Genomic DNA, 27,500 nt, shown 5'->3' with positions numbered 1-27,500 from the left:
TGTGTGTAGGTGTGTGTCCCCCCACTCTTTTCTGATTGAAAAGAGATACAAACATGATGAAAAAGCTGTATTTAACCTTGAATTATCTGCCTTCCATCCTGTTGCCTAATGCTGTACGCTCTGCTCTTCCCTGTAACTCTGTGTCTCTGTAACTTTGTAGCTCTGTAACTGTAATTATGTAGCTCTATCTCACTGTATCTCTATAACTCTATGGCTCTGTGACTCTGTAACACTGTAACTCTGTCTCTGTGTAACTGTAGCTCTGTAGTTCTGTAACTCTATAACTCTGTAACTCTGTCTCTGTGTAACTGTAGCTCTGTAGTTCTGAAACTCTGTAACTCGTTGGCTCTATAACCATGTCTCTCTGTAACTGTAGCTCTAGATCTCTGTAGCTCTAACTCTGTAACTATAATTCTATACAGTAACTCTGTAACTGTCACTGTAAGTCTGTAGCTCTGCCCCTCTGCAGCTGTGCAGCTCTGTAACACTGCCGCTCTGTATCTCTGTATCTCTGGTTCACAATTAATTCCTTCATTAGCATGTTTGCTTGCTTCGATGTTGTGGCGGTAATTATTTTCAAATTGCATTTGAGAGAGCAACTCCAATTATTCCCTGACAGTTGTGTGTGTATTTGTGTGTGTGTGTGTGTTTGTATCTGTGTGCCTGGTCACTGATAATGAGACTATTGGGTTCACTAGGTGGTCAGTCCTCTCCTCTCCCCTCTTGCTCTGCTCTGGTCTGCTCTGCTCTGCGTGTGTGTGTGTGTGTGTGTGTGTGTGTGTGTGTGTGTGCGTGCTTGTGTGTGTGTGTGTGTGTGTGTTTGTCTATATATAGCCTGTAAGTCTGAACACCAGAGAGAGTTTTCAAAGGAAACAGCAGACCCGATGACCCTCTCAGATACCTGGCCAGGAGTCCCTGGAGGGATAATAGTCCTCACTCTACTCTGGCCTGTGCGCCCCCGTTATTCGAACTCCTTAGAGTGTGTGTGTGCGGTGTGTGTGTGTGACTCCTCAGAACTCCAATGATCCTTTATATGATGAATTCTAATGGTCTCACCTGCTCTCGGAACACAGCCATGGAACACTGAACACAATTGAAACAAACTGCTTCCATTACAGCAAGCTGTCATCAGCTTGATTACAGAGGCCATGGGTTTCTGTGTGTGTGTGTGTGTGTGTGTGTGTGTGTGTATACTTGAGTGTGTGTTGTGACACATTTTTCTACCATTTTTATGTAAACTATACTTTCTTTTAGCCCTGCGGCATCTAGGAACACCAGGGATACAAAACACAGAAACTGGAATACTCACAGGACATTAAGGATTCGGGAAATCTATAATATAGCCTGCTTATATTATTTAATTGTGAGAGGTGAATGTGAGCCTTATATTAGAAGGGCATTATTACTAAGAAACTAACTAGACCAAAGCCAGAACAAACTGGTGTTTATACATTTGTTTAAATACACAATGAAAATACAGAATAATAAGGAATACATCAATGAGGTTAGGAATCTTATATATAATAAAAACATTGACATTCACATATACTTAGTCAATGATACTGTACATTTAATCCCATATACAGCATATCATTAGTGATGGGAATGTGAAGGTTACATTATTGTTATCAAGCTCTGTGTGTACTTTGATGGTGTTAACAAGAGAGTTAACTGCTTGTCTCTCGTCATCTGACTCCTCAAGTTCAAAGTCATGTTCTGGATCATCCTGCAGTGTTTGCTTACTGCAGGTCTCTAACCTGCACGTCTGTGCATGTCAGTCCATTCCACCAGCTCTTCTGCACCAAACGGGGAGAGTCTGTGTCCAGCCAGTTGCCACCATAGAGACTGTCTCTTCATGCATAGCAAAATATAAATTATACATACAGTAGGTGCTTAAGAGAGAGGATCAGGTTAGTACTTCTTGAAGAGGTGAGTTTTGAGCATGCGGTGAAAGATGGGCAGTGACTCTGCTGTCCTGACATCAGTGGGCAGTTCATTCTGCCACTGTGGGGCCAGGACAGAGAAGAGCTGTGACCGTGCCGATCGACCGCAGGGGCCTCAGTGTGACGGGGCAACCAATCACCCTGAGTTAGCAGAGCGTAGTGGTCGGGAGGGGGTGTAGGTAGAAGGGAGCTGTTCCTCCAGTTTTAAACAGGATGTGGCTGCTACAGGGAGCTAGTGTAGAGGGTGGAGAAGGGAAGTTGTGTGGGAGAGCTTGGGGTGGTTGAACACCAGACAAGCTGCAGCTTTCTGGACAAGTTCCAGGGGTTTAATGGCTGATGCCGTGGCCCCGGCAAGGAGGGAGTTCAGTAGTCCAGGCGGGAGATGACAAGAGCCTGGATGAGCACCTGTGCCATTTCACCAGTGAGGAAAGGATAAATTCTCACGATGTTGTAGAGCAGGAATCAGCAAGAGTGTGTAACGGATGTGAAAGTTGGTCGTCCAGGATCACGCCTACATTCCTCGCAGTCCGAGTTGGCGTCACCACTGTGTCATCAATGGTGATGGTCAGGTTTCAGTGCCCTTCCCCGGGAGGAACAGCAGCTTAGTCTTGTTCTGGTTGAGCTTGAGGTGGTGTGTCGTCATCCACTTGAGATATCAGCCAAGCACAAGGTAATGTGTGCCTCCACTTGTGTGTCAGAGGAGGGAATGACAGGACCAGCTGGGTGTCATCGGAATAAGAGTGGCAGGAGAAGCCATGCGAGCAAATGACAGAACCCAGCGATGAAGTGTAGAGGGACCCAGGACTGACACTTGTTGACACTTGTCAGACTAAGTGGTTCCAACACAGACCCTCTCCATGTCACCTGGTAGGAGTGGCCCGTCAGGTAGGATGCAAACAGATAAGCGTACAGAGCCTGTGGCACCTTTCTCCTCGAGGGTGGAGAGGAGGATCTGGTGGTCCACCGTGTCAGATGCTGCTGACAGGTCTAGGAGTATCAGGACAGAGGAGAGAGAGTTTGCTCTTCTTTAATTCTGTCACTGCAAGGAGGTTGAGTGGAGTGGCCTACCTTGAGCCCGGACTGGTGGGGGTCCAGGAGGTTGTTCTGGTGGAGATACAGTTGACGGTTAGACAGTGGGTTAAAGATATCATGTTCAGGTGTTTTTGATAGAAGGGAAGGGAAACCGGTCTGTAGTTCTTGATGTCAGAAGGGCCAAGTGATGGTTTCTTCAGGAGGGGAGTGACCCTGGCAGTCTTGAAAGTGGAGGGAAAGCATCCTGATACGAGAGAGGTGTTGATGAGGTGGGTTAGGAAGGGAAGGAGTTCAAGTGCAACAGACTGAAGGAGAGATAAGGGGACAGGGTCTAGGGAGCATATGGTGGGGCGGCTAGATGTAATAAAGTTGATGACCTCGTTAGGGGAGAGGAGAGGAAGGTAGGGAGGGACGTGGAGAGCGGAGAGAGAGCAGAGAGGGAAGAGAGGGGGAGGGTGGGGAGCTGTGATTAATGCGTTCAACGTTGACTGGGGGATGAGGGAAAGAGGATCTGATATCGTTAACTTTCTTGTCAAAGAAGTTGGTGAAATCATCAGTGAGAAGGGAGGGAGTAGGACTAGGGGTGGGGTTGGAGTCGTGAAGAGAAGGTTTCAAATAGTTTTTTAGGATCGCAAGCAGAGGTTAGAGTTTTAGAGCGGAAAAAGCAGCTTTAGCATTGGATAGGAAGATGAGAAAGCAGAAAGAAGGGATAGGAAGTTCAAGTTCAAAATATATATATTTTTATTATTATTATTTTTGTACTGTTTTCCTTTTTTCATATTACGAAAATTGAAGTTGCAAAGAACCCACTCAATATAACAAACAACAGTTTTAGATTCACGAATAATTCATATTCGTCAAAAATCCATGTCCTGTGAGAAGTGTGAACAGCTCTGAATCTTTGAATCCCTTTCTCTCTGCTTAGTGATTTCAGGTGTACCAACATGCACAGAAGCAAATCATCGTCAAATATTTGCAGATTTCATTGTATGGCACATTATTTGTTTACACTTTCATAATCTGTAAAAAGCTGAAAAAAAAGTGACCGTCCATCAGGACCAAACCTCCAGTGGTGGTCACATCTATGCTCAGCCATTCTCAGGCTTCGTCTATCAGTACGCACTGAGTCCGATAGCCAAGGGGCAGGTGGAGTGTGCCTTGCTGGCCTGGAGTTGAGGGGACAGAGATTGTCCAGAGAAGAGGAAAGAGTAGAGAGGAGAAGATCAGAAGCAGAATCAGATGGTACAGTAGGAGAGAGAAGGATTCGGGGGCAGGGAGGGCAGAGATAGCAGACGGGGAACGGTCCGTAGGAGAGACCAACCATGTGGGTAGGGGGAGGAAGTATGGGGGGAGGAGGGAGAGGGAGTAGCAGATGGACAGTGGTCAGAGAGATGGAGGGGAGTGACAGAGAGGTTAAGGGTGGAGCTAGTGAACATGATCAGAAAATGTCTGTGTGACTTTGACCTGATGGTGGCGCTAGAGGCTTGGGCCTATGGACACCAACGTTGCTGTGCGTAACTGTGGGATAGCTCTCTATCAACCTGGCAAGTTTTATACTGTAAGAACAGGCCAGCCTGTAATGAGCTCACAAAACCTCAGACCTCCAGCCAGCGGTCGCTTTCAAAATAAGAATGATTAAATATTTAATGTACCATAGAGAAATTAATACTCGCCTAAAGGAAATTCTACCACAGTGTGTATGTGTGTGTGCATCTGCGTGTGTACTGTATGTGTGTGTGTGTGTGTGTGTGTATGCGCATCTGTGTGTGTGTGTGTGTACATACAGTATACTGTAAGTGTGCATGCGTCTGTGTGTGTGTATGTGTGTGTCTGTGTGTGTGTGTGTGTGTGTTCGGCCATGGCCTAGGGAGAGTGACTGGGGTGGGGGGGGAGGGGGGGGGGGCATTTCCATTAGGTCTATTTCCGTCTCTTCGACAGATAGACCTGTAATTGATAGAGAGATGTGTCAGAGAGAAGCCATTAATACTGACAGGACACAGCCACACCCTAGCCAAACCCTTACCCTCTACTATCACTAGACATGATGATGGTGATGATGAGGATGATGATGAGGATGATGATGATGATGATAATGGAGGATGATGCTTATAATGATGACGATGAAGATGACATGGAGGACTTAGTGCCTCAGTCTTTATGTATCTTCATCTGAAGTTACCATATAGCCATGTCCTGTTGCAGGGTGATCTGCCCTGCACAGTGACACATCCAGCCCAGCCCCCTCTTTCTCTCTCTCTCTCTCTCTCTCTCTCTCTCTCTCTCTCTGTCTGTCCCTCTCTATCTCTATACCTCGTTCATAAGCATGTTCTGCTGAGTGTCTTTCCGTCTCATCCACAGCATTAGAGGTGTGGTATGTGTATAATCTGCTGAATTACAATAATAACAAATATCATACAGCACATATCAAGGGCTGGAACGAGATTTCGCTATTAGGATTTAATTGGAAAGAACATTGTGCTCTCATCCCATCCTCCGCCCTTCCTCCTCTCCTCCTCCTCCTTCCTTTCTCTGCCTCCCCTCACCCTCCCTACTTCTCCTTTCCTCTCACCCCCTCTGCTTAGCTCCTCTTCCCTCCCCTCACTCTCTCCTACCCTCTCCTCCCCTCTCATTGGCTGGGTTGAGTAGCGAGGCCCGCCTGCCTGCCAACCCTCGTTCCCCCGAGTGTAATCAATATAGCTAAGCACATGGAGGATGTACTGTATCAGAGGAACGCTAGATAACCAGGAACAGTCATTAGGATTAGATCAGATCTAATTAACTCTAACACAGACTGCGAGGGAGGGCAGGTGGTCGTTGGGCTGGGTTCGGTTGCGGCCGGGGGTGGGGGGGGGGGATTGACACATGTGTTCATATTGATGCGGAGCTCAGATTGCGTATTGAGGTAGACGAGTATTGTAACGACACACGGTACGGTAGTCTCGCCGCTACGGCCCCGGGGCTGAGCTGGGCTGAGCTGAGCTGAGCTGAGCGGGCTTTCGTCAGTGGCGGCGGGGTTTGAGTCTCCCGCCCTGACTGACAGCTCTGAGCCCAGACTATCTGATTCTGTCTGCGTCTCCAGAGCCCAATGCCTCATTAACGTCAGAGAAGACGTATGTGCACCTTTAGAGAGAGCAGGAGGAGGAGGAGGAGGAGGAGGGGGAGGAAGAGGAGGAGGAGGAGGGGAGAGAAGGAGGAGGGGGAGGAGGAGGGGTTAAGGAGTCTAAGGTGTCTGTCCTTAGAGGCAGGTCTGTCTGTTATTGTTACTTCTCTCGCGTTACTCTTTTTCCCTGGGCCTTCTCTTCTTTCTCTTTCTCTGCTGTTTTCCTTTGTCATGCTGCGTCTACCTCCCTCCCTCCTCTCTCCTCCACCCCCTCACTCCTCCCCCAGGCGCTCCCTCCCTCTTCTCCTCTCCTACCTCTCTCGCTCCTCTCCTCCCTCTTTCCTCTCTTCCTCCCTCCCTCCACCCCATCTCTCCTCCCTCTCCTCTCTCCTCCCTCCTCTCCTCCTCCTCCCTGGAAGAGGGACAGTCATGGTGACGCAGGCATTGCTTCATTACCACGGAGACAGGCGGCAAGGACAGCAACTCTGCTGTATATTACTCTCTCTCTCACACACACACACACACACACAACCACACACGCGCACACACACAAACACACACACACACGCGCACACACACACACACAAACATGCGCGCGCACACACACACACACACACACACACACACACACACACACACACACAGACAGACAGACACGTACACATACACACACACACACGTATGCGCGCGCACACACACACACACACACAAACGCGCACACACACACAGACACGCACACCCACACACATACAAGCACACACACAAACGCATGCATGTCACACACGCACACACACACAAACATTCACACGCACGCACGCTTGCACACACGCACACACACAGACACATGCAAAGACTCACATGCACGCATGCACACATGGACACGGATGCACACAGACACACACACGCACTCACACACTGACAGCTGCACCCATTGACTGTACTGTATATTGGTATGTGTGTATTTGTTGGGGACATAGAGAGAGGCAGAGAGAAAGAGAGAGAGACAGAGAGAGAAGGAAAAAGAGAGAGAGGGAGAGAGACAGAAAGAGAGAGAGAGGGAGAGAGAGAAGGAAAAAGAGAGACAGAGACAGAGAGAGAGGGAGAGATAGAAAGACAGAGAGAAGGAAAAATAGAGAGAGAGAGAGAGACAGAGAGAGAGAGAGAGAGAGAGAGAGAGAGAGAGAGGTATGTCGCACCACACATGGAACAGTCTCCAGCCCCAGGGATAGACTACCCAACTAAGTCCAACAGAAAACTACAGTATGTTTGGGATAAAGAGACCCACTGTGGTTGCTATGCACTCTCTCTGTATGTGTGTGTGTGTGTGTGAAGTGTGTAGTGTGTTTAGTTAGTGTCCACCCTTGGCCATGCTTAAGAAAAGCGCTTGTGGAAGACAAAGAGACAGAACTCTATTGTGCGAATGCTGATTCTGTGGAAAGAATTGGCTTGTGAGACCAGGTTTGAGGCTGGGGCTGGGTCTGAGGTTGGGGCTGGGGCTGAGGTCGGGGCTGGGGTTGGGTCTGAGGTCGGGGCTGGGGTGCGGTCTGGGGCTGAGGTTGGGTCTGGGGTTGGGTCTGGGGTTGGGGCTGAGGTCGAGGCTGGGGTTGGGTCTGGGGTTGGGTCTGAGGCTGAGGTCGGGGCTGAGGTCGGGGCTGATGTCCGGTCTGGGGCTGAGGTCGGGGCTGCGGTTGGGTCTGGGGTTGGGTCTGGGGCTGAGGTCGGGGCTGGGGCTGAGGTCGGGGTTGGGTCTGAGGTCGTGGCTGGGGTCGGGGCTGGGGTTGGGGTTGGGGCTGAGGTTGGGGTCGGGGTTGGGTCTGGGGCTGAGGTCCGGGTTGGTCTGGGGCTGGAGTCGGGGCTGGGGTTGGGTTTGGGGCTGGGGTTGAGGTTGTAAGTTGACGCTGGACTTGACAGTCTGGGCATAAGCTGCGGCCGAGGTTCCTGTCATGCAATTACTAAAGGAAGTCTGTGGACTGAATTCACGAAGGGATTACATTGCTTTTTCTGATGCCTGTGCAAATAACCCCAAAATAAACCTTGCTATTCCCAAAGCACTCGCAAAGGGTGAAATACCCTGCTAACTGCGTCGCCATGATAAATGTATGTGTGCCTGTGCCATTTGCCGGCATTTAAATCAGGTAATATGCATACATTTGGCATAGATTTTGCCCCTTTCTATGCAAATGAGCCTCATTGTAGTCTACTTGCCAACTAAGTTTTAAGTTAGAAATGTACAGTATGGGTCCCCAGCACTTAGAAACTGCCGGATACTAACTTGCATATTATTACAAACCTCCCTCAGATGTAATCTAGGGGGAGGGAGGAATCTTGAGAGGAGGGAGGAATGCAGCGGAGCCGGTACGCTAACACAGCCGGTAGATGGAACACCTAGCCTACAAGTGTGGTGCTCGAACACTGCCAGACTGACAACCAAAACTGTTCCTTTTAAAAGAAAATGATTTATTCTTGAGGTGCTCAATATATACACAATATCCATGAATGTTATAATGAACAATAGACAAGACAGGGGAAAAAGAGACACAAAAATAGATACAACAATACAAAAGAACCAAGCCAGGTCAAGCCTGGCTTATGCGTGTTGGCTGGCTTGTTTCTGTGCGGGACTGGTAGGACGGTAGTGTCTGATAAATAAAGATGGGTCTTGTCACCTGGACACATCAGTTCCAATGCTTCCAATGCTAATCCAGCACAATGAGAGCGGGATAGCCAGTAAGCTCATGGGCTCACAACAACTAGCAGGAGCTTCCATAACATTAATGGTAGTACATCAGTGGCTAAAGCAGTTACACTGATGATTCCTGTAATGTTAGCTATTTTGCTGCAATGGGTTCAACTTTTGTTTCTGGATAAAGGTCATGACTTGCTGTGTTGCACTTCCCTTTAGGTGGTGAATAAGTAGACCCAGGACACAGTGGGTTATTTGGATCTACTAGGATCTTGATATTATATTGATATGAAGATATGAAAGTAAAGGATTTGCCCTTAGAAGTAAATTGTAATTAAAATGGTTCTTAGCTAAGTAACCTAAGTGTAGGCAGACTTGAAAGGTCAATTGTAATAATATCATGAATGAACAATTGTAAACATAGTACTCAACAGAATAGGTAATACTCAAGTCTTGATTGAAACTTTTCCTAAATGCTTTATTAAACATACAGACATGCACATTAAAAGTAGTCATAAGTTGTTATTTTGCATGTGCTCTCAGGACATGTTGTGGTTGTGACCATCTTTGTAAAGAAGAGAGGCATGTAATGCACATGTATACAGTCGTACAGAGTCAGTTGTCTATTGTATAGACAAGGTGTTCAATTGCTCAAGTGTTGTCAGGTGTTGGTTCGAGTGTTTGAGTGTACGGTGGTGCATAGTCAGTTGTCTATTGTATAGACAAGGTGCAAGGTGTCACGTGTTCACTTGTTGGTCCAGGAGGTGGCATGTGTGCCATTGTTATAATTAGAGTGAGGGTCTATGTATAGTACAACCAGAGTACTATAAACAACTGACTCTGCACCACTGTACACTCAAACCAACACCTGACAACACTTGAGCAATTGAACACCTTGTCTATACAATAGAGAACTTACTCTGCACTACTGGATACTATTGTACAGTATACTTGACATGTTATGTAATTGCACTGCCTGTATCATGGACACAGTCACAGCCATCCATGATCAGATACTGCTGTCTGGCCATGTCCAGTCCGGGTGGGGCTTGCACCTGAAGACCATCTTTTGGGGGGCTAGACATCAGTGTTGCACAGCAGCCAACACCTGACTGGGGTTGCATCACAGTGTTCTCTGGCCTCAACCACACCAGGCATCCCAGCATCAAAGCTGCAACAGAACAGAAGGGAGATATTGCATTAAAATAGTGCATTAAAATATTGGCCACAAATAAAATACAACCATACCATGTCCATAAAATGGAATAGCTAATACATGACAATGATAATTACCTGAAGTGCTGGTAACATAGGGGCGAATTCACTAAAGGATTGCGCAGCTTCTCATGACGCAAAGCCTGTGCAAATAAGTCAAAAATTATGTTTGCTATTCACAAAGCCCTCGCAAAGGGTGAAATACGGTGTTAACTGCGTTGCCTTCGTCATTGCGTTTCTCTGCGCCGGTGTTATTAGCTGATATTTAAATTAGGTAATATGGGCGGAGAATGTTCCCCTTTCTATGCAAATGAACATTATTGCAAAACCCGCCCAATTCACAAAGATCGGCGCAAATTGCCTCACGCAGTTAAAGTGAAATTAATTGCGTTTTCAGAGACGTGGTGGTATTTAAGCGCAAGGGGTGTCATGGCCAGCCTTTCCACTGATCATGGCAGCAGTGATTGTTGCGAGGCGAATTCGGCATCGCAATGCCAGGCATGTTGTTCGTGAGAGAATATTTAGAAGAAGGTCACTTTTTGATTTAACACTAGAACCACAGCGGTAGCTGTTTGGACACCAGAGCGCGCAGCTCTTCAGCCAACTGGAGGATGAAGTCGCGTCTGGGGAGGCTCAGTTGACTATGCGTCTCTCCACCCGTCCCCAGCGAGTCCAAGCTCCCCCAATGAATAATACTCATTTATAATAGCCTACATAGCACGAAACTGTGCGTATAATAGTCTATACGCGAAACTGCGCATTCCCTATAGCTGTTCATTGAACGGCTGGGGGCCGATATAGGTATAAATAAATAAAAACATAGCCTACACAATATTATTTTTATTTGAATGGTCTTGAAAATATTTTGCTTTTGTATCATAGGTGACGGCAGGTATCATCTTCAGCCATGGTTGATGACTCCCGTGCGTAATCCTTCCAACGTTGGAGAGGCGGCGTACAACTGGGCTCACATCAGGACGCGCGGTGTGATTGAGCGCACATTTGGAATCCTGAAAAGCCGTTTAGATGCCTAGATCGTACCGGTGGGGCAATGTTATACACTCCCCCAAAAGTATGCCAGATCATCGTGCTGCAACTTGCATAACATAAAATGACAATTTTTCCTTTGTTCGTCTTTTCAAATCATTCCACCTCCGTTTGCAGTCTTCCGCGTTTACACACACAAATGGCACTGACTGCTTGTGAAATTAAACCCCAAATCTGATTTTTGGCTGTAGCCGTTTTGGTGGAAAGCTGAGGCATGCTTTTGAACCTCGTCCGTGAGGACTTCAAGTTCGCGGTCTGAGAATCGTATTTTTCTCTTTCTGTCTGCCATCGTCAAATGATATGCATACGAGTTGTTTGCACTGCATGCGCTGTATTTATAGTCATTTCCTATATCAGCAGCAAATTGCACTCAGCCGCAAACACCGAATGGGCGTGTTTGCGCTGGGATATTATTAGCGCAATGTCTTTAGTGAATAGGTTTTTAAAACGGAGCACATAGCTGGCGCAACTGACGCGCAATGTAATGGTGCAATTAGCGGGCGCAATTTGCTTTAGTGAATTCGCCCCTTAGTGTTTGGGAGCTTTTTAAAATAGCTACTCAGATGCTGGTGCCAGTTGTAGCTTTCAACAAGCACTGTGCCATCCTCAACTCCGACAAGCTGTGGGGTGTTGACTTTCTTCACAGGAGTTCTGTCTCTCACCACCCCAGCAATGTCAGTAAAAGTGTCCACTCTGGACTTCCTATAGCGCTGCTTGATCAAGCCAAAGCACCAGTCAGGGGAAAACTTGGTGTGGCCTGCAATCAGGAAGTGTAGGTCCAGCTTCAGGTGAAGCTTGTGCATGGTCTGCCAAGCACAGTACCACAGCACAAAGTTGTTCTTGTTTTGTCCACTGCAGTTGTCACAATGAAGGTCCACATGTGTTTCTCCAACTCCATAGTTGTTGAAGAAACGTAGTTGATGACTGCATTGCTGCTCTTGACGCCATCCCTTTGTCAATGAGGTAGTTCACTTGCTTTTATGGTACCTAAACAGAAAAAAGCTCAATTAATGAACAGAAATACTGATTGAAGCCATATTACAAGAAATTCCTAACTTGCAGATCCCATCATAATTGTAGTTTATGGGTTACGATTTGCTTAAAGTCGCACTGAAACGGACGTTTGAGATCATCTAACTTCCGTAGTTTGACGTATTTCCGACGCAAACAAGCTATGAAGGTGGGACATATGTTTAGAGGAATTTGATTGGAACATTGACAAGTGGACGGGTTTTAAGAACTTTAGACAGATTCGATAGAAGGATAGCGTTGATTGATGGGTGGATGTCGTGAGATTATTGGCCTAAAATCCAAGGTACCTGTTGTCGTCATTGCACGTGACCTACCGTTTTCCAGGAAGTAAGAAATTATATACTTTGATATAAGATTACAACAAAAGTAGAATTTTGTAATTCTTTTGGCATACTTCGTTGAATAGGTGAACACTATGACCAATTATGTAAACCAAAATGGGACAGAATGCTTTTTTCATTTCAGTGCGACTTTAATAACTTCTGGAGAAAAACATCCTCTCTTAATCCCTTCACTTTAAATTTAATACATAATTGCATACATGCAGGGGTCAACATTAACTTTTTAGCTCACCAGCCAAATGTCTGGTAGATGAAAAATTGTACCCGCCAAACCTTTTTTTCCCCAGCCAAAAATAACATTTATATAAAGCCTTTTTTGTGTCGCGTAGACATACAGTACATTTAATCTGCATAATAACATGATATGGTGGTGAATAAAAACAGTGGTCAGAGCAGATTCCTGGTGCCACAGCACAGGTGGTGTTGTAGTCCTATCCCCAACTGAAAATATTGATCTAGTGATTAGTCAACTCATTGCTAAATCACAAACTACTAAGCTATCCCATAGGAATGAGCCTATAACCATACCAGCTAGGCAAGCTGACTTTGCTAGCTACCTAACCTAGCCCTAATGATATTGTCCTGCTCGATTGCTGTGCAACATATCAACTGACCAGTTGTTAAATGTTTTTCACAACATTGGTTATTCTACCTTAGGGACAGTCCCAGTCAGCTGACGTTGCTTGCTGTGTGAATAGTTTAGCTACGTACGGTGTGAGTGACAAGGACTAGCTAGCTTGTAGTAGCTAACCTTAGCTAAAGCACTTTGAGAGAACATGCACAGTATCTCCGACTCCCCGGGCCTTGAGTTAGCTAGCTAACACTAGCTAGCGTGTTAGCTAGCACTAGCTAATGTTAGCTAGCTATCATTGGGCTTCATTTCCCGAACTTAGCTTTAGCTTAGCGTGCAGCCAGGTTATGGGTTACTGTTTACTTCAGATATTACTCTACATTTCAACTAGCCTAGCCCTTCTCAGTCCCGTTGTCGCATTCCGCTCGCTCATGCCAGACAACAGTCCTTTGCTGGTCCATTCACTTTGCCGTCAAAATAAATCGTTGTCGGACTAGTTAGGAGAGGCGCTCATATTTACAAGTGTCAGATAAACATGAAACTTCACTTACCTAAGCAAAAGGGTCTATTTTTAACAAATGCTAACAGACGAAACACATAGGTTGGGGAATTTGCATAATTGACAAAATTAGCATTAATTAGCATAATATATGGACAATATTTCAGCAACTGCTTGGCCAATTTGGACAATATTGGAGTGGTTTTGGGGTTATTGAGGATGCTGAATCTATTTCTGATATTTTCAAAATTCAAAAAGGCTATTTAAACCAGAGGTGGCCATATTTCAATGCCCGCTGGGCGAATTTTGATGAGGTTTCAGTCAATTTAGAGTTTTTACAGGACGCTGGATTGATTGGACAGTACTTGGTACTGAAATAATAGTGGGATTGTTCGAAACATGAAATGGGAGGAGGCTGGATAGGTAGAGGGCTGCAAATGCAAAAACAGTCCAATTCCCCAAGATCGACGCAGTTATGAAATTATTTGTGTCTTGAGTTGGTGGTAAGTGCATTTATAAACGGTGTCACGGCCATGCTACTTTTCATTTTATGTTTGGTCGTAGGCCTAATGATGTACTTTTGGTAACAAAGATTGAATTCAACAACTTTGTTGTAGAGACAGTAAAGCATATCATGAGAAATAATGTGATTAGCCCTTTTTCCATAAAAAAAATCACTCAAACTTGATGCACATCTAAAAGTTACTGCGACATGGTTGGTGGAAAAATTATATTGATTGAATCCCGATGTTTTGATGCGCTAATTGAATACGCTTGCAAGTGGTAGAGTAGTGAGAGTTACTTCACTCGCAAATGTTATAGAAAAAGGGCTTATGGGAATGTCTGCCCTCATCTGCTCTGCAAGCCGACTGCGCTGCCATAGCTATCAGGAGCAAATTGCACTCAGCTGCAACACCGTATGAGCATTTGCACTAGACTATTATTAGCGCAATATCTTTAGTGAATAGGTTAAGAGCACAAATAACATGTTAATGGTGCCACTGTGTAAGTGGTCGCAATCCATTCTTTGGGAATTTGCCCCTGTGTGTTTCCACCAAAGTGAAAGAAACAAAATAGGGGCTGTGTTTGTTATGTGTTTCTCTTTGAACACAGTTTAGTCAAGACGATTCCACTAACAGGTGTGCTATTGTATGAGTCACTGAGCCTCAATACCAGGGGATACCAAGGTCAATCAATCACATGCAGGCTAGCGTCAAAGCTCAAGTTCAAGTTCAAGAAACTTTATTATCCCCTAGGGGAAAATTGTCTCACAGCCAGCAGAAAAACCACATAAACATCAGAAAACACTACACAACAGACACAATATAAACAACAACCACATCACATTGAGTTATTTAAAAGGCCAATGGCCGCAGGGATCAGTGAGTTCTTAAAGGACAATGCTCGTTTTTGACAACCTGGACCTTATTTACGACATATTATAAGACGTTTCACTCACCGAGATAACTTTGGTGTAGTTCGGAGGCATGTAGAAGAAATTTTAAATCCAGCGCGAGCCAGTATATCCATGTAATGGCGGTGGTGGGGGCACCGAGAATGCAGCTTCTAAAAATCTATTTTCTGCTGCGAAACGGTTGTTTTCATCAATCTGTCTTTACGAATCGCTAGTTGTGCTTACATAGAGCGTAGGCCTGTTGTGGTTGTTCACATGCCTCTGTAATATGATCTTTTGAAACGTCTTTCGAAACGAAATAGCTTCCCCACTTGCTCCAGCATGCATGCGCACAGCGCGCAATTGTTGCTCCAGCACACTGTGCGCATGCGTGCTGGAGCAAGTGAGGAAGCTATTTCGTGTCTAAAGATGTTTCTAAAGATTATATTACAGAGGCATGTGAAAAACCACAACAGGCCTACGCTCTATGTAAGCACAACTAGCTATCCGTTCTCACCGATCTGTGAACGGGATGCAAGTGGAACTACTTACGGTAGCTATTGTTATTGTTTATGTTGCCAGGCTACCTAGTTTGCGGACGTTTACACACATATGTGCTGCGACTAAATAGTTCTATGCTAAATATTTTAAAAAGCCTTTCCAGATGAAATAGAATCTTACTTTATGGCGAATTATATGTCAGAACGCCAACTAACACCTCGGTAACTTTCTTGTCTTTGAAATTGAGAGTTTAACATGTTTTTTTTAATGATTTTTCACGGTGCCCACCCACATCCATTGTTTGACCAAAATGGTGGTAGAGCAATTATCCGACTTTCTCAAAAGTGCTAGTTTTGTCAACGTTTTGATCTGAACCATTGTATATGATCATAAGTAACCTTAAAACAGGGCTAAACATGCATTTTCCCTTTACTACTCCTTTAAGTCTATTGGTCCTGCATCTCGGCACATTGTATCTGCGGCCAGATGGAAGCAACAGCTCTGATCATATAGTGAGAGGATTTATATCAGTTGCAAAGCTGAGAATTTGACCACAATTTTCTAGCTTCGCCCCATCTCCCATAGCCAATTTAAGGATAGATTAACAATGACGTATCTGTAATCTCCAATGATTGATGTGACTGCCATTTATTTATTGCGACCTCAAAGCAATTTCATGTCATGTGCCACTTCAGTTAAAACCACACAACAATTCTATTTGAAGTAGGAAGCCCTGTATTTCACAGGTAAATAGGTTAGCCATATCCATAACACAATTGTCTTGCTCTTCAGCAACTGTGACCTTTCAACTGCTCTAGCCAATTGAGATAAGTTACGCTTTTTGTGGAATCAAAGCTTTTGACCAATACTGTAGATGTGTCTCCCTCTCCCTCTCTAGCTTGTTGTTGGGGTGGAGTGTAACCCTGTGAGACCATCCTGATCTCGTGAGCTCACATTCAGTTTCGCTCTGCAGCTCAGTCTGGACCTCCTCCATCTCGAACGATTATTCCCTGATTACGTTTTGACCGGGTCAATCAGGGATTGTGTTCTGACTACTGTTCTGCCCCCCCAGTACAACATAGCCTCTAATTGGTTCCCATAGGAAAACAGTCTACCAAAGAAACAAGCAGTAATTAAGGGTTTCTCAGAAGATTTGTTACGCTGATTGGCCGAAGGAGTTAGTCTGTCAAGGCAAATATTCCCGCCCACAATAATCGTTTGAAATAGGGGGAATGCCAGACAGAGATCTGCAGAGAGAAACAGAATGTGAGCTAGGTCAGGATGGTCTCACGAGGCTAGTAGATATGGGCTGTAATTGTGTGTCTCAGCCCCTGTCTGTCCTCGTCTGCAACAGCGACGGCTAGTTAAAGTCCCAGTTAACCAAAATCCGAGATTTGCTTGAAAACACATTCTATGTGTTAGTGATGCATTGCTGATAACATGTAAAAATGGGATGAACCATGTGTAGTACTGAATTGTGAAGTTAGACCAGTTTTGTGTTTTTGACCAGTTTTGATTTCTGGATTTTCTGGGCGGGCTTAAAACGGTACCGGATGACGTAGAGCGGTGTTCTTAGCATATCCCCGCCCTAACACTATATAAAGCTAGAACGGATTTGAATCTTCGGTTCTCCTGCTCAATCTTGAGTCTAGAATTAGCTAGTTTTATCCAACAGTCTAGAATTAGCTAGTTTTTCTTAGTTAGCAATGCCTATGCATAAAACTAAACGAAAATGCATCCTTCCTGGATGCCAGCAGGAATGGGATGATAAGGTCTGCTTCTTTCACTCCCGAGTAAAGCTGAAATGAGAAGCAAATGGTTAGCATTTTTGAAGAGCCATGGTGTTACAGAGTCTGTCACCGCTAGCGCCCGCCTCTGCAGCAAACATTTCACTCCCGAAAGCTTCTGCAATTATAATATGAGGCTTTTGGGTATCACGGACTCACGACTGGTCCTGGTGAATTCGGCGGAGCCAACCATCTCCCTCCACGGCCTCCATTCTCCTCCTGTCGCATCAACCTTTGGTGCCGACACCGCTGCCTTGTGTGCTTATAGCTTATTAACGTTATAACGTTAGCTAGGTAACGTAAGCAATAGGAAAATACACTGCTACGTTAATATACAAAATATGTCTTGACATGTATGTGGTAATGTCAGCTATGATGAATTATGTAATCTTAGGAGGAATTATAGCTAACATTAGCTATGTAGCTTGTTTCAGATGGGAGTGTGTATATAACCTTAGTCTAGCTAACAGCTAGCAGCACCGACCAGGCGACCACCCACCAAATAACGTTACGGATGATATATTATGACTATAAGCGTTAACTATACAGAAACTGCCTGCCATATTTGTGGCACCTGATGTGCGTATGGGTTCACCGGTAATGGTTACAGTATATTTGTCCAGCGGGAGACCGGGAGGCGGGAGCGAGGGGGATGGTTAGGTAGACCAGCTGCAGCTGGAGAAAGACGCACCCTCTCCCAGTGAAGCGGTGCTCGGCGGCTACTGGCTGAACATTCCAGTTCTGTTGGATATGTTGCGGGAAAGTTGAAGCCGAGTGCTCGTCGGGACAGACTCATCCACTCTCGTTGGCAATGTTATGTGTGAGAATAATTATCTCACACATAACATTGCCAACGAGAGTGGATGAGTCTGTCCCGATTATCAACTCCGGTAGTACGCTTCTTCGCGCTATCAGCTCTGTTCAAGCCAGTGACTAAAAGGTACATTTTAAACAACTTTTTCCATTGATCCCAAGGGACGACAGGATCGCCTGGGAGGGATAGGAATGGGTCCGGAGGTGGCAGGGAGAAAATAGGGACAGACTCATACATTCCTCGTTGCCTGTTTTTGTATTTTGCATCTAAGGGCAGTAACACTGGCGCGTTGGTATAGAGTAGCTACAGTTTTACCTGTGTTTGTCAGGAGGTAGGTTAGGAGGAAGCATCTGTGCGTTTGATTCATTAGACAAGTGTAATTTCAACTCCTCTCTCCTGTTTTCACAAAGCTGTGCCTTCCTACCACAAAAGAGACGGCGTGCCAGTGTGACTATGCAGACCAGAGAACGGTACTATTTGACAGGTTCTTCCCTACACACCCCCTCCCCACGCAATTGGGTGTGGTTTCGGTGCCTTCAGCAGACACGCCCCCACGGTCTCAGACCAGAGAATGCTGCTGATTTTTAACCGATTTTGAAGCCTTATTTTATATACTTAGCGACATTTTTAATCACTCAGATTTGGCTGGGTGGTTAATGACATGTTTTCCTGTGGTGTGTGAAGCTCATAACAAAAAATTGAACTGGGTTAACCTGGACTTTAACGTGTGGCCATGCTGCTCAGAGGAGGATCTCAACTCCCTCTAGCCTCCACTGGGACTACACATGCACACACACACACACACACACACACACACACACAGACACACGCACTCACGAACGCACACGCACGCACGCACACACTCTTCTCAGAGTGAGAGAGAGCTCTGAACACCTGAGAGAATCGGGGATCTCAAAGTGACTCACCAGGATAGCTGAGCCTCTCCACAGGGACTGGAGAGACGTGCTGGAGAGACGTGCTACTGACAGCTGAGAGAACTCACACACCTCACTGCTTCTCTCTCCCGACTGGCACCCTGGGCTGGCTCTCATCCAGACCAGACCTCCTCAGACAGTCTCTTACCCCCTCCTGCCCTCCTCTCTGGACATATGCTGTACATCCTCCCTCTGCCTCGCCATGCTTCTTCTCGCCTTCATCCTCTCCTCCTGTCCTCTCTCGTGTCCTCATCCTCTCTTCCTGTCCTTTCTCATGTCCTCGTCCTCTCTTCCTGTCCTCTCTCGTGTCCACATCCTCTCTTCCTGTCCTCTCTTGTGTCCACATCCTCTCTTCCTGTCCTCTCTCGTGTCCTCATCCTCTCTTCCTGTCCTCTCTCGTGTCTACATCCTCTCTTCCTGTCCTCTCTTGTGTCCACATCCTCTCTTCCTGTCCTCTCTCGTGTCCTCATCCTCTCTTCCTGTCCTCTCTCGTGTCCTCATCCTCTCTTCCTGTCCTCTCTCGTTTCCTCATCCTCTCTTCCTGTCCTCTCTCGTGTCTACATCCTCTCTTCCTGTCCTCTCTTGTGTCTTCATCCTCTCTTCCTGTCCTCTCTCGTGTCCTCATCCTCTCTTCCTGTCCTCTCTTGTGTCCTCATCCTCTCTTCCTGTCCTCTCTCGTGTCCTCATCCTCTCTTCCTGTCCTCTCTTGTGTCTTCCAGGAAGCAGGAACTGCTGACCATCTCCAACATCCCCCTGGGAGAATGTCCCCCCTCACCCCCCCGTACCGCCCCTCCCACCATGAAGGTAGGAGTCCACGCACGCACACACACACAAACACACACGCACACACACACATATACAAACACACACGCACGCACACACGCATATACAAACACACACGCACGCACATACACACATATATACAAACACGCACGCACACACACACACACACACATATACAAACACACGCACACACACACGCACGTACACACACATATACAAACACACGCACGCACACACACACACACACATATACAAACACACACACACACGCACGTACACACACACATACAAACACACACGCACGCACACACGCATATACAAACACACCGCACGCACATACACACATATATACAAACACACACGCACGCACACACACATATACAAACACACACGCACGCACACACACACATATACAAACACGCACGCACGCACACACACATATACAAACACGCACACACGCACGCACACACATATACAAACACACATGCACGCACACACACATATACAAACACACACGCACGCACACACACATATACAAACACGCACGCACGCACACACACACACATATACAAACACGCACGCACATTGATCATTTTATGAAATCCACTGACTTGTATTGAAGCGACCATTGTAGATGTGTAGATCAATCCGCAGAGGGGATTCAGGAAGCGGAACTACTTACGGTAGCTATTGTTATTGTTTATGTTGCTAGGCTAACTAGTTTGCGGAGGTTTAAAATTCTAAATATTTAAAATTATAAAAAAATTATATGTCAGAACGCCAACTAACAACTCGGTGAGTTTCTTGTCTTTGAAATTGAGAGTTTAACATGTTTTTGAATGATTTTTCAAGATGCCCATCCACATCCATTGTATGACCAAAACGGTGGTAGAGCAATTATCAACTTTCTCGAAAATGCTAGCTTTGTCAACGTTTTGATCTGAACCATTGTATATGACAGTCCACGTCACTGACATTCTGAGACAGGCGCCAGACTTGGAGAATAACCAGAGGCTTAGGGGGGAAAGTGTGTATTACAGTGTGTGTGTTTGTGTGTGTGTGTAGACACACAGGAAGGACCTGTTCCACTCCACGCTGCCCAGTTAACACCCGTACCTGACTTTCCTGTTTGAACTCAGACAGAAGGAGGAGAGAGAGGGATGGAAAGAGAGATCTGAACAGAGGAGAGGAGAGAGAGGGATGGAAAGAGAGATCTGAACAGAGGAGAGGAGAGAGGGATGGAAAGAGAGATCTGAACAGAGGAGAGAGGGATGGAAAGAGAGATCTGAACAGAGGAGAGGAGAGAGAGGGATGGAAAGAGAGATCTGAACAGAGGAGAGGAGAGAGAGGGATGGAAAGAGAGATCTGAACAGAGGAGAGGAGAGGTTCTCAGACTTTGAAACAAGAACCGATGGAGGAGGGAGGTGAGTTGGATGAGAGTTTTTTCAGGGCAAGAGATACTGGGAGAGAGAGAAAAGAGAAGGAAAGAGAGAGAGAAAGAGAGAGAGACAGGCACTGTAGATATTCATGTGAGTAAGTATGTCAGTGGTTCTTGCTTGAACGTAAACACTTGACACAGAAAACTCAGAATGGTTAGATGAGAATGTGTGAATGGTGACAAAGCGTGTCTTGTAAAGCGAGTGTTATCGAGACGATGTCGTGGCCTAAATAAAGAATAACGGAACAGAGACAGAGTCTTGGGTCTTGGCACAGAAATATACCAGAGCCCCCCTCCCCGCGTCCCGCCTACACCCCCTAGTAGGCAAAAGAACAGGGGGGAGCAGGGCCTTTCTGGAGCCCGGTGGCGTCACGCCCAGACAGACAGACACACACACACACACACACACACACACTGACAGACAGACGGGCAGACAGACAGAGCAGGACCCAGTGCTCAGGTAATCATCTCTCTTCATCCTGGTTCTTGTCAGTGTGATGGAGCTGCTCCCAGACAGAGCTGCTTTCCCGCCTGCTGTCCACACTGTTGATTCATTACTCTACTGACCCCCGTCTTATTTCCTCAGAGATTCGCTCTGCAGAGGGGGTTCTGTAAGACATCTCTGTCTCTGTGTGGTAGCTTAAATGCTTGTGCCCTCAATGGGAGCTCTTAAGTGTGTGTGTGTGTGTGTGTGGGTGTGTGTGTGTGTGTGTGTGTGTGTGTGAAGAGGTTGTGTGTGTATGAGTGTGTGTTTGTGTGTGTGTATGTGTGTGCGTGTGTGTGTGTGTGAAGAGGTTGTGTGTGTGCGTGTGTATGTGTGTGTGTGTGTGAAGAGGTTGTGTGTGTATGAGTGTGTGTTTGTGTGTGTGTATGTGTGTGCGTGTGTGAAGAGGTTGTGTGAGTGTGTGTGTGTGTGTGTGTGTGAAGAGGTTGTGTGTGTATGAGTGTGTGTTTGTGTGTGTGTGAAGAGGTTGTGTGTGTGTGTGTGTGTGCGTGTGTGTGTGTGTGTGTGTGTGTGTGTGTGTGTGTGGGATGGTGAAGTGCGTCGTTGTAGAGGAGGAAGTGTTAGAAGCCGCTGTGCGCCACCCTCCTCTAATCTGACAGCACCAGGGTCAGGCTGGATGGGTTGTCATGGGAGATAAGAGATTGAGATGTTGCTGCTGAGCCGAGAGAGAGAGAGAGAGAGAAAGAGAGAGAGAGAGAGACAGAGAGAGAGAGAGAGAGAGAGACAGAGAGAGAGAGAGAGAGAGAGAGAGAGACGGTAGGATGCCTCATCTGGTCTCCGTGACCGTGTCCCTCTAGCTAGGGCTCCATGGGGGTGTCTGTCTGTTTGTCTCAGCTCTCCCTGGGCCTTTTAACCCCTCAGCCCCTGGATCTCCCGGCCCAGAGAGGCTGGGTGAACAGACAGACAGACAGACAGACAGACAGACACACAGACAGGCAGACAGGCAGGCAGGCAGGCAGACAGACAGACAGACAGACAGGCGGACTGGCGGACAGACAGAAAAGGGTGGACATGTATTGTGACGGTTTGGTGTTTATGTGTGTGTGTGACTATGTTTACTTTGCTCATCCACTGATAAAGTATGTATGTAGTCATACAACCTGTCTAGGGTCAGGGTTAATTATTAACACCAGTCAGAAACCGACACACGCACACACACACAAACACACACACACACACACACACACACACACACACACACACACACACACACACACACACACCCTGCAGACTGTGGGAAAGTCCCTGCTACCTGACCCAGGTGTGAGTGAGTGTTGAGGACAGGGTTTTACTGCCTTCTGCTTCCTCTGGGAGGGACCGGGAGTGAGTGAAGGTAAGAGGATTTGTGCCTGTAGCTGTGTGGTTTTACAGGTTGTGTAATTGTGTGGTTTTATAAGTTGTGTAGTTGTAGTTGTGTGGTTTTAAAGGTTGCGTAATTGTGTGGTTTATAGGTTGTGTAGTTGTAGTTTTGTGGTTGTAGAAGTTATGTTGTTGTAGTTGTAGTTGTGTGGTTGTAGAAGTTATGTTGTTGTAGTTGTGTGGTTGTAGAGGTTATGTAGTTGTAGTGTTGTGGTTTTATATGTTGAGTTTAGAGGTTATCAGAGACAGTGGAGATAGGAAGTCAGCAGAGGCTTGTTAAAAAGAACCTGACAGCACTTGAATTAGGTGTGTAACAGTCATGGAAGGTGATATACAGTACTTGATGGTATTACAGTAAGTTGAAAGACCTGTTCGACATGGTTGTACAGTCACGTGTGCAGTATACTATAGAATATCATCTTACTTTTACATAAGCACATTTGAAAAGGTGGAGGATAATGTTTAGGATGCTATCCATTCCTGTTCAAACTTGTGGTTTCAACGGAAGAAAAGCAGAGAGTACAGTATGTGTTGGTGTGTGTGTGTGCGTGTGTACAGTATGTGTGTGTGTGTGTGTGTGTGCGTGTGTATGTGTGTGTGCGCGCGCACAAAAACGCCCACTTCATGTTGTCTGTACTTATCACTCCATTTCATCTGCATTCCTTCATCTCTGTAGAGACCTTTAGTCTCTTCCATGGTGACTGACTGAGAGCGCATTCTCTTTGACTGACCATCCTTGCCATGCAGTAACAAAAAGAAGGCATGTCCAGAGGCTGAAGTAATGTGAACTCAAAAGTTGAACGTTTATTTCCAGGCGGGATTACATAAAAAAAGAGAGTACAAATAAAGTAAAGGCTAGGTACAGAAGAAGTAGAAGGCACAGCAAGAATGATGTAAGAAAGCAGTCAGCCTCACCCAGCCATCTGCTGGCCTGGCTTTTATACCCTGGAGCATGTTTTCTCCAGGCCTGTGAATGGCACACTAAAAGACCAACACACAAAGGTTACTGGCTTCAACAATCACTCTAGTCCTTGAGCTGTGAGGTATATTTCTGTGCCAAGACCCAAATACCAACTCCTCTTATTAAGTGTGGCTACTGTGACTTTGGCTGCAAGGACATATTAGTTATCAGAGAGAGAGAGAGAGAGAGAGAGGGTGTGTGTGTGTGTGTGTGTGTGTGTGTGTGTGTGTGTGTGTGTGTGTGTCTGTGTCTGGGGTGGGGGAGCGGATGTTGGTGTTGGTGTCCCTATCGACCCTGCTCTTGGGGTGTGTTCTGTAGGTATGTGAGTGTTCAGGCTCCATGCAGTTCTCACGAGCCTGGCTGCAAACTCACTGGATTTGAACCTGGGTCTGCTTTACCGCTTTACTTGACTGAACACTGAACATCTGAACAACTGAACATTGCCTCATCCAAAGCAACAGCACAGAGTTAACGCCGAATGTCAAACTCATCCCGTATTTAGGTCGAGTGTGTTTGTAGCTCTCTGGTTTGTTTATAATGTCCTCCTTGTGTCTTTGTTGCAGTCGGCAGAGTTCTTCGACATGTTGGAAAGGATGCAGGTAAGAAACTGTCTTTCACGCCCTCCATATGTCTCTCTCTCGCTCTCTGTCTGTCACTCCCCCCCTCTGTCTGTCACTCCATCTTTGCCTGTCACTCCCTCTCTCTTTCTGCTCCCCCCTCACTCTCTCCGTTTCTCTCCATTTCTCTCTGTCATTGTCCTCATCTCACACCATTTTTCTCCCCCCTCCCCTCTATCTCCCCCCTCTCTCTATCTCTCTCTCCCCCCTCCCCCTCTCTCTATCTCTCCTCTTTCTCCTCCTCTCCACCTCTCTCTATCTCTCTCTCCTCCCTCCCCTCTATCTCTCCTCTTTCTCCCCCCTCCCCCTCTCTCTCTCTCTCTCCCCCGCTCCCCCCCTTCTCTCTGTCTCTCTTCTCTCTTCTTCCACTCACTCTTTCCATCCATCCTGGCCCCCCAGCAGGCCAGAGGAACGGTGTGCTGGGGCTCCAATCAGGAGTGGTTCTGTGCTCCGCTCTCGACCTTGTTATCAAGCGAGTCGGCTCCAAACTCACCTCGCTTCCACTTGGAGGAGCCGAGTCCGCAGGGTTCAAGCTGAGGCTCTGATTGGATAATAAGTAGGCTGAGGGCCAAAGCGGGCTGAGGGAACAGCCGGAGCTACCCTGCTCTCTCTAGGAACCCATGTTCTGGGCATGTGGTACCAGGACATGTATCTGGGTACGTGGGCACCAGGAGGTCCTCCTAATGGCTCCCGGTGGCTCCTGGAGAGGCCCCCTGCCATCCTTGTGTCCAGCTCCATCCCACTGTGTGTCGCCGGTGGTCCCTGTCAAGCCGGTGGTCCCTGTCAAGTTTTGATTTGATCTGGGTATCTCGGTACCAGATCGTGTATCTGGGTATCTGATGTGTATCTGTATCTGTGTCCGTTTGGTACTGCTGTGCAGACTGGAGGGACTGGAGAGTCTGCCCTTGTGAAACAAAAATACATTGCCATATATTGGAAAAACAATACATTGCCATATAGGAAACTAGTGGTTATATTTTCCAATATACTGCAATATATGAAAAACGGCAATTCCTTATGTATTATTCAATATAATAATATAATAATTATATAATATAATAATATAATAATAATACTAGGGCTGCGAGCAGCAGTGAGCGGGCCTTCGCACCCGACGCGTGTCGGGGTGTGGCGCCGTTACAGGGTGTGCTATTTCGGTGTCCAGTACTGAGAGAAACTTCCTGCCACCAGTAGGTGGCGCTCTAAGTGTGACTCAATACCGACGCATAGATGTGTTCAGGACAGTACCTTGATGAAGCGTGAGAAATGTTGTGTAAATCGGACAATGTATGTAGGAGTTATGATGACTTCCTGCTTGACCTGTAGGCGGCACTATAAGTATGACTCAATGCTGATGCACAGATGTGTTCAGGATGCGACCCTTATCAACCCTGAGCAATTTGGAGTAAATCAGATAACGTATGTAGGAGTTATGAGGACTTCCTGTTTCACCAGTAGGTGGCGCTGTAGGTATGACGCAATACTAACTTACAGATGTGTTCAAGATGCGACTTTCATCAAGCATGAGCAATTTGGAGTAAATCGGATAACGTATGTAGGAGTTATGAGTACTTCCTCTTTCACCAGTAGGTGGCGCTGTAAGTGTGACTCAATACCGACGCATAGATGTGTTCAGAATGCGACCTTTATGAAGCGTCAGCAATTTGGTGCAAATCGGATAATGTATGTAGGAGTTTTGAGGACCTCCTGTTTCACCAATAGGTGGCGCTATAAGTATGACGCAATACTGACACATAGATGTGTTCAGGACCGAACCTTCATGAAGCGTGAGAAATATCGGACAAATTGGATAATGTATGGAGAAGTTATGAGGACTTCCTGTTTTATGGCGAAACGTCAAAATTTGGCGGGGTGCCACGGCAAGGGTGTTTGGTGAAAACTCAATTTTTTGATAACTTTTGATCACAAAGGTCTTAAGATGAAGCTGACCGAATATGAAGTTGATCGGATGAAATCTGTAGGAGGAGTTTGTTAAAGTACGAGGCATGGAAATGGTAAAAACAAGGAAAAAATGGCACATTAAAAGCAAAATGGCTGACTTCCTGTTGGATGTTGGGTATAGCTCCAAGAGACATTTTAGTTTGTCTCAATAAACTACATATGCCCACCGAATTTCGTACGCCTACATCAAACTGAAAGGTGGGGCTCGGCATTTTAAATTTTCCAGGGGGCGCTCTTGAGCCGTTTTGCCACGCCCATTTCCGTCACCCATGAAATATCAAATTTTGTGGGACTAACGTATCTGCAAAGTTTCATGCATTTTCATTGATGTTTAGGCTGCCAAAAAGGCATTTGTTTGGGGAGAAGAAGAAGAAGAAGAAGAAGGTAGGAGTAGGAGAATAATAATCCTTACAATTTCAATAGGGTCTCGCACTGCACCGCCAGTGCTCGGGCCCAAATAATATCATGTATCTATCATATATTATTCTGTATATTTCCTCTATATATTTTACAAACTATAATATATTGACAGTTAAAATAAAGGGGAATATATTTTCCTTGCATAAGGGAGGAGAGGAGGGGGGGGTTGAGGGAAGGATGGAAGGGTGGGGGGGTGGATTGAGGCCAGCAGGAGAGATTTTTTGAAGAGAGTGATGGGACGAGAACAACGGATCAATAGAACCTGAGGACAAGAGAGTGAGGCAACACGACACGCACACATGCACACACACGTGCGCACGCACACACAAACGAACGCACACACACGTGCGCGTTCTCTCTCTCTCTCTCTCTCTCTCCCCCTCTGGAGTGGTTGATCACAGAGTTCAGAGTCTCAAAGGAAATCGAAGAGGATTGCATTAAATCAGAGAACAGCGGCTTTGATCAAACCAGAGATCACAATGAGGCCTCCTGTTGAGTAACAGATGTTTCCCTCCACCATGTAGTGTAACACACACACACACACACACACACAAACACACAC

The 27,500-nt window shown here is 46.2% G+C and overlaps 1 protein-coding gene across 1 annotated transcript in view; it reads left to right on the top strand.

Moving 5' to 3' along the window:
- The window catches only part of LOC311310580 (rap1 GTPase-activating protein 2-like), a gene marked incomplete at its 5' end in the record, with an annotated part of 60,463 nt that overhangs the window by 6,269 nt on the left and 26,694 nt on the right, over positions 1-27,500 (top strand). Inside the window, 2 exons of the mRNA XM_084440090.1 lie at positions 19,613-19,697; positions 24,503-24,538. Of these exons, the coding sequence (XP_084296216.1) occupies positions 19,613-19,697; positions 24,503-24,538 (121 nt within the window). The remainder of the gene's footprint in view (positions 1-19,612; positions 19,698-24,502; positions 24,539-27,500) is intronic.

The sequence above is a fragment of the Borostomias antarcticus genome (genome assembly GCF_949987555.1).
Source record: "Borostomias antarcticus genome assembly, chromosome: 1".
Classification (NCBI taxonomy): Eukaryota; Metazoa; Chordata; class Actinopteri; order Stomiiformes; family Stomiidae; genus Borostomias; species Borostomias antarcticus.
Note: the sequence above shows the minus strand (reverse complement) of the source record. Positions and strands in the feature narration are given on the sequence as shown.